At 32.4% G+C, this 7,718-nt stretch overlaps 1 protein-coding gene and 1 long non-coding RNA gene across 3 annotated transcripts; one reads left to right on the top strand and one right to left on the bottom strand.

Moving 5' to 3' along the window:
• Positions 1–779: 779 nt before the first annotated feature.
• Positions 780–3,317, bottom strand: LOC142513667 (uncharacterized). Its single transcript, XM_075619735.1, has 4 exons — positions 2,607–3,317; positions 2,387–2,530; positions 2,238–2,303; positions 780–2,150 (listed from the first exon to the last, which is right to left on the bottom strand). The coding sequence occupies exons 1-4, from the start codon at positions 3,315–3,317 to the stop codon at positions 1,785–1,787; spliced, it is 1,287 nt and encodes a 428-aa protein (XP_075475850.1). The 3' UTR covers positions 780–1,784.
• A 1,674-nt stretch (positions 3,318–4,991) lies between these two features.
• Positions 4,992–5,863, top strand: LOC142519973 (uncharacterized). Of its 2 annotated transcripts, none has more exons than XR_012813861.1 (2): positions 4,992–5,246; positions 5,596–5,863. It is a non-coding gene; the product is annotated as an uncharacterized LOC142519973 (long non-coding RNA). The 2 variants fall into 2 exon arrangements; XR_012813866.1 differs by having other exon boundaries at positions 4,992–5,258.
• Positions 5,864–7,718: the final 1,855 nt, after the last annotated feature.

Raw genomic sequence — 7,718 nt, 5'->3', positions numbered from 1 at the left:
TACCAACAAATTTGGGTATCATTTAAGGAAAAATATGTACTGAAGCTTAAAAGTTGGGATTTTTGGCAAAACATTCCTGGAAAAAATTTGCAATGGAATAGTTGTAATGATAACAAAGCACAACAACTCACAACAAATATGAAACTATCCGTGAACAAAGCAGTTTAATGATTAAGACATAATCACTACATTACACATCTACAAATTGCAATTCCAAACACATAATCTGTTGTTTTGCAACAGCATACAGTTTTCCAATCTCAATGAACCAATTGAGTTTGACAGCAACACATTAGTCTTCTTCATTACAAAACTCAAATACTACCTAATACTTGTAAATTGAACAGATTCAGTGTTAATTTACCAAAAATTGTCATGCTATCAACGCACGATAAGTCTTACCATCACGTCATTTTAGACCTTTGAACAGGCCTAGTTCATCAGACAAAATTGCCGAAGCAATCCGAGCTCTATACCCTTCCATTGACGTATTCCATTCTTCATCCCAAAATGTCGGGTTATCTTTTGCAAAACATTCACCCCATAGACAAACATAAACACCACAATTTAAATCATTTCCTTGTTGCCTACATTTTAACCCAATCACTTCACCTTTGCCAATATCACAATTTTTCACATTCCAAAGATATTCAGACATAAATTTGGCCTAAAAAAGAAATTCAATGAATATTAGTTTTCAAAAAAATCATAAAGATGTGGGTGTGTTGTGCACTTTTGCTTAAAACAAATTTTTTTTTTGTATCCGAATTACAATTTTCTTGGTTGCACCTTTGTAAACAGGACCACTAAGAGAATCTCTTAGTGTGAAATATTGATCGCCTCTAGTATAACCCAGCAAGATCCAATGTGCTCTGTAACTAATCGGGAAAATTATGTGCTTACAGCGTTCTAGAACCTCTTTGTTTAGTTCGGACAGCTTGCTCAATGTACTCCCATCCAACTGTGATGTAAATTCTGAAAAATCTTTATCTTTGACCCTCTTCTGCTTCATTTTATCGAGCATCCGAATCACGTTAATCTATGCAAATTTTTAAAAATATTGTTAGCTATCATCTTGATAAAAATATTTTTTACTTAACATCAAAAAATTTTACCTGGACATTGGGAGACATGCAGTATATGTCATGCCCATATTTATGTTTTCTATTGCTCAAAGTATTGAAATAGGCATGAATAAGGTCAGATCGTAGTTCGCTGCCAAACAAACAAAGCAGTAACTCGTGCCCATGCAATATCACGTCATCATCTTGCCAAACTACACCACTACAAAGACAAAATAACAAAAATAACAACTCAAACAAACAAAAAATGAAAAATTATTATTTCGCCAAAATTTAAAAAAACAAGATCTTCTTACCCCAAAATATCCCCGCAAATGTACTTTTCAATTATGTCTCTCTCTTCCTTTGATATCTGATCATGACCATCATAGTCATGTCTACCTCGGAACTCTTGCAAAGATTCCTCAACGGCACTTTCAGCTATACCTTTAACATCAATAGCATCCTATATAAAAACAGAAAATATGCAAATACAAAATTCATTAACAAAATTTAATTACTAACAAATCATACAAAATTTAAATTATTTTTAGCTATTGCCAAACAAATTAAATTTAAATTACCAGATCCAAGATGAGTGATGATTCTTGTTTTCTCTGTCGCTTTGGGGTCGTACTAGGAGGTGTCAAATAGTCAGGATGTTTTCTCTTTTTCAACCGATCTGTTCTTTTTTGAACCGTCTTCACAATCGATGATTTTGGATTATAAATAATCATTTTTTTTCCCTTCTCCAATGTCAGTACCTACGTGCACGTCGTCTGCAGAATTTGTGTTCATTTCCACTTCATCTACAACCACTCTCACATAACTCTCCATTTTAATGTTGTCTTCTGTGTCCGTTTTCACTTTGTTCTCAACCACTTCATTCAAACTTTCAAATGCAGCATCAACATGTCCATCCACATCTTGCTCGGTATGACCTTCATCATACATATGTGTCGCATCCTTGAAGACAAATCGGGTTGTATCATCTTCAACCACTTCATTTTTTTCCTTCAACACTTTAATCTCATTTTCAAGCCTTTTTATCTGTTCCAACAATTCTGAATCATTGTATCGAGACTGAACCTGAAAATATAAGTGCTCATTAAATATGGTAATTCGTTAAATAGCATACTATTTAAAAATTGACTATCATCAATTACAAATGTTTACCTCAACAATCATCTGTACATCATCAACGAGTTTTTTTTCCTCCTCAAATGGTTTGATCGCCACAATCTAACAACATTAAACACAAATTCTTAGTTTTATTAATACATGTACTCAAAAATATAGGATGATGTAGATTAAATTGCGCAAACCTTGTTCGATCTCACAGCCATTAGAGCAGCCTCAGCCCCTTTAGGATTCACGGGAATCTTGCTCTCTCCCCACTTGAATAAACGAGGAAAGCAATGTAAAACACGAGGTTCACCAAGCATAGGAACTCTTTCATACACCCAAGCCTGTACAAATAAAATGATTAGCATTTACTACAACCATCAATAACATATATAAGCTTCAAAAAGAAAAAGATAATACCATCAATCCAACTATGCAACCTCCCATATATTTTTTATCCTTTCTTCTCACTTTAGAGAATCCAAGATGATCTTCAATTTCATCACGCAAAAACCTAAAGGCTGTATCTCCCCAACCATATTCAAAAAACGTTTCCAAATTGTCCAAGTATGGGAAAATAAACTTTGGTGTTCCAAAATTACTAATAGGAAATATAACACAATTAAAAAGAAGCAAAATAAAAAATCTAAAAAAATCATCAATCTCAAGCTCATTTCCTGCCAAATCAAACAACTTATCTATTATGACATTTCTCTGCACACAGTTCACCCCCTTGAAATGACGCTCAAGAAAGTTTGAGCCCAACTTTAAATCCAGGTTAACGGGTTGACCAACGCTCGACAACCCTATAACGATAGAGAATTCCTTCGAAGTAAATGGCACCATGATATTGCTTCCAAAACAAAAGCTGCATGTCTCTACTTCAAAGCGTTTAAGCATTGAGTAGACTCTTGATGTGCTTATAGAAAGCTTCTTGATCTTCAACCAAGGTGCCAGAGGTGAAGCTTCTATCCTCTTCAATTGTAACTCACCCAATCTAGGAACCAATTGCTCCATCACGGCTAAAAACTTTGTTGACGAACACCTTGAGTAACCCTCTTTAACATATGGACCAATATCTGCATCATTATCAGGCGTATTTTCTTCACTCTTTTTTTTAGTCTTCGTCATTCTACTCCACATTAAAAATTAAAATATTACACACGAATAATAAATCAATAAATGTCACAATAAATTGACACAAATACTCAAGAAATTAGACAAATAAGTTGCTACAAACATGAACAACCAATCTCAAATAAATATCTCACGATAGTACATAATTATATCACTTATCGAAAAATTGATAATGATCTTACATACGAAAACTAATATCAAATAACAATCTCATTCTGTCAAACCAAATCAAAAAATTTCTGTCAAAATAAACTATAACAAACTCTTCTTGACAAGCCGAACTAATCTGACATAACTATCATTCCAATCATATTCTGTTAACTAACACATTCAATTAAAAAAAATTGTTCCCAAGATCATGCACATTAATGTCCGTATTCGGTCAAAACAACATAATTCAGTTTCAGAATAATGGCCTAAAATTCAATTTCACAATAATGCACCAAAATTTATTAACAAATATAAAACCATATATGGGATTTAATCAAGCATATTATTTTGTTTGACCTTATTCGTGCAAATGGTGTTTGAGTGACCAATTCTCTGCACTAAAAATTCAAGCTTCTTGCCGCTGTCTTTTACGTGGCGATGGTTCTTTCCGCAAATGACAATCTTATTGTGAACATACGTCGCAAATCCATTTCTATATCCAAAATTTGATCGAAGAAAAGAAATTGCTCTTAAACAAACAAAACATTACAACTACAAAAATTATCAAAAACAAACTAAAATTGAAATGTGTACCCTTTAATTGTCCTTTATTAGTTTTATAGGGTGGTAGCTCCACGCAAATCCGAAAATGAAGCGCCTACTTTCTCCTCCTCACCTAAGCTGCTTCAACGCACAAAATGCTTCCACCCACAAATTGCTTCGACCCACAAATTCTGGTTTTTGCAAATTTTTCGGCAACAGGATGGCAATGGATGCTGGGATGTGTGGTTTGGGCTGGTAGAGACTCTACTTTGCTGGGAATTTTCTACGCTGGGTTACGCACAGGTACGATTTTAAACGACGAATTTGTCGCAAGATTCAGTAAAATAGACTGGCAAAACAAGGGTAAATTATGCAAACGAAGGACAATGAAGGAAAATGGCCAGTAAAAGAATGAAAGAAAAACGAACAAATTGTCACACAGAAGAAAAGAGTGGGAAGCGAGAAACGGGAAGGGGGAAGGAGGAAGGAGGAGAAAAATAACATCACCAACAAATTTGGGGATTCTTATAATTTTTTATTAATTTAAAAAGGATAAAAAGGTAAAAACACAAAAAACATGTAGTAAAAACTAATTTGAACTTTTGTTAGGTATTAAAACAAAAAAAAAGACTAAAGGGGACTGAATCCTAATTAAAACATGCTCAGATGTATTTTTCGCTAAATTCCCCATTAATTAATTAAAAGTAATTTTTTTTATTTTATCGAAAATATAAGCGACGGATATCATGGGCATTAGGCATGAGCAACGATCGCTAATTTTAGCGACGGTATTTTATTTCCGTCGCTATATTTGTAGACGACGGTTTTTAATCCGTCGCTAAATTAGCGACGGTTTTACATAAATCCGTCGCTAATGTTGAAGGCGACGGTTTCTCATAAACCGTCGCAACCTTTAACAACTAGGGGCTTTAACAACAGTTTTAGAAGACTTACGACAAGCCTTTTTTCTTGTAGTGTATGACCAAGTTTGAAACTAATATCTTTCGCCATAATTTTGGAGTAGGGCTTGAATAGGCGAAAGAGGAATATAAATGCATCCTCAAAGGCTTATTTTTTATCTTTATTTATCTTTTTATTGGCATATGAAGTTTGGAAGTTAATCTGTTATCGTTTTTAGGATGGCGATTGTGAAATTACGATTCCAGCTGGCCACGTAGATGGTGTACCTGGTCCATCTCCAATTGGGACAGATGACCCTTTTTACGAATGGTACCGTGATGTGTAAGTCTTTTATTCTTTTGTCATTGGATGGGAATTTATACATTCTTGCTTTAAGTTTGTGTTAATTGGAAAGTCGTAATTTCTAGTCGTTGCTAGGGATGCGTTGACCACAGTTGATAATAATCTTAAAAGCTGTGTCGTGTTTGCAAATTTCAGTGATGGGGATTGTGATTGTGCTGGCTTGTTATTTTACTTAGGTGAAGTGCCTCGGTAGTGTGCGAGCTCAGATGTTGGATGAATGCTTGCATGTTTAAAATCTCTTTTTAAAATGAAACATGTTTACATTTTTTGGGTGTTGTCTTCTCTTATTGGTTTTTTTTTTGGTCAAATGTACAAGCTATCTAAATGCCCCCGATGTCTGCTCTGAGGACGAGGATGATGAGGATGATTCAGAAGATGAGAAGTATTAACTCAGCTGCTTGTCATTGTGGTGGTTGGACTAACAAATTATGACTCCAAATTCCTGTGATTTTCAAGGGTCTTGATAATTTACAATCAAGGTTGTGAGTGAATAGCTATGCATGCACCATGTTAATTTCTACTTCAGTGTTCTTGTAGTACTGAATTCGAACTGGAAACTTTATTATGAAATTTGTGTTATATTATGGGCAGTGCGTTGTTTATACTTTAAATCTGTTTGAAAGTTGGCTTGGCTATGAATAAACATAATTCACTATTTTAAACAATATTATATAATTTTAAATAGATTGTATTTATTTAATTAAAAACAACATTCAAGCATCATTGTACTGTAATGTCTTTTTAGTGAGGTTTTTCTTCTTCATGTCAGTAGTATCTTCTTTCACCGTCTTCAAACTTGAAATGAACGAACGAAAGATAGATCGAAAGCGAACCCAAAAGTTGTTCATTCTTAATATTCTTCAAATTAATACGTCTGTCAGAATTCAATTAATCATCAATTTAAGTTTGATGTTACCAAACATGTACTTCAAGATTCTTTCATATCTTTAATAAATTATTTTCATTCATTGTCATCTACGAATCCTAAATCAATATTTCAATTTCTTTCAACAAATATACTTGATATAAAGTTAGTTTTACGAACAATTGCATTTATTTCATGTAATTTCGTCATCGAACCAACAAAAATTATGGCTAATTATGGCTACTACAAATAATGACAATCTTCATATTTTCTTTGAGATTAAACAATGGTTGAAATTAGTACAATTAACTTTACATTGTTTGAAGTGATTATGTCGAGCATGGGAATCTAATGCATAAAACTTTTATTTAAGTTAAATAATTATATAACTCATAACATAAAAATTTAATATACAATATTTTTAAAGTTTTAAATTTAAAAATAATATTTTGAATTCAAAAAAAATATTAAAAACAAATTTTTTTTAATCTGCACTCGTATATCGCGGGCGAAGAAGCCATGGATAATAATATGCGCTATTTTTCAAAATAATTGGTATATTAATTCAAATGTTTAATTATTTTTTAAAATATATATGTATGTGGATTAGTTCGATATGGTCTATGGTTTATATCGGGTTTGGTTTTGAGACTTTGAGTGGATCTAAATACGAGAAATAACTAGCTACTCGTTTGTCTCTACACAATAGTCATTCATCTTACCAAATTGTATGTATAGTATATGGATTGAGACATTTGAGATCTATAATTATGAATTTATTTCAGTTTTTAGATAAGTTAAATCGAGAAAACTCAAATTAATATTCTGCTAATTTCTAATGTAATCACACACATCTCAATGGATTTAAAATAATTTCAATAATAGATTTGAAATTCACTATAACTAGTATAATTGTAAGGGAAATATATACCAGTAACACCTCAATTATTAAACTGATAAATTTTCTAAGTAAATAAGATTGTGTTGGATTATATTTTATAGTTCCTTATTAAATTTTAAATTGTGGATGACATGTTATTTTGTTTAATAAATAAGTAATAATGAGACTGGTAGATAAATACTGTTAGTATGTCAAAAACCCTTTTCTATCACAATTATTCCAATACTATTCTATTTTACATTACAACATATTGCTTGTTGGTTTACCTATAGGTGCAACAGGTTTTGACATACGAGTTTTATGAGTGAGATGTTCGTCAATTCAAAAAGAAATTTTGTTAATTTTTTTATCGATTACGACATTGATTAATAAATAACTTTGAAGGTCTTTATGACGTGAAAGTCTAATATTTTGGATTGGATTTTCCTCTTGGTTTAGAGCGACAACCGACGTGCTAATTGTCATCATTATATTTTATTTCTGTATTATGTTGGCGAGGACAAGGACTTATCAGTCATGACCATTGTAGAATTGAGAAGAGTTTTTCCAAACAAAAAAAGTAAGATAATACTAAGTACATTTTTCTTTCCATTTATCCTAATATATCTTTCTTTATTATCATGGTTGATAATTTTTGCAATGTCCTCGCGAAATGGGTCTATCTTCTAATCGA

Source organism: Primulina tabacum, chromosome 1 (assembly GCF_025594145.1).
Source record: "Primulina tabacum isolate GXHZ01 chromosome 1, ASM2559414v2, whole genome shotgun sequence".
Lineage (NCBI taxonomy): Eukaryota > Viridiplantae > Streptophyta > Magnoliopsida > Lamiales > Gesneriaceae > Primulina > Primulina tabacum.
Note: the sequence above shows the minus strand (reverse complement) of the source record. Positions and strands in the feature narration are given on the sequence as shown.

Bases quoted from the DNA above. Each gene is read 5' to 3' on its own strand.
- LOC142513667 (XM_075619735.1), bottom strand. From the start codon at position 3,317: ATGACGAAGACTAAAAAAAAGAGTGAAGAAAATACGCCTGATAATGAT. The intron at 2,531-2,606 runs GTATTATCTTTT...TTATTTGTACAG, and splicing joins GTTGCATAGTTGGATTGATG to GCTTGGGTGTATGAAAGAGT. The intron at 2,304-2,386 runs GTTTGCGCAATT...TAATGTTGTTAG, and splicing joins TGGCTGTGAGATCGAACAAG to ATTGTGGCGATCAAACCATT.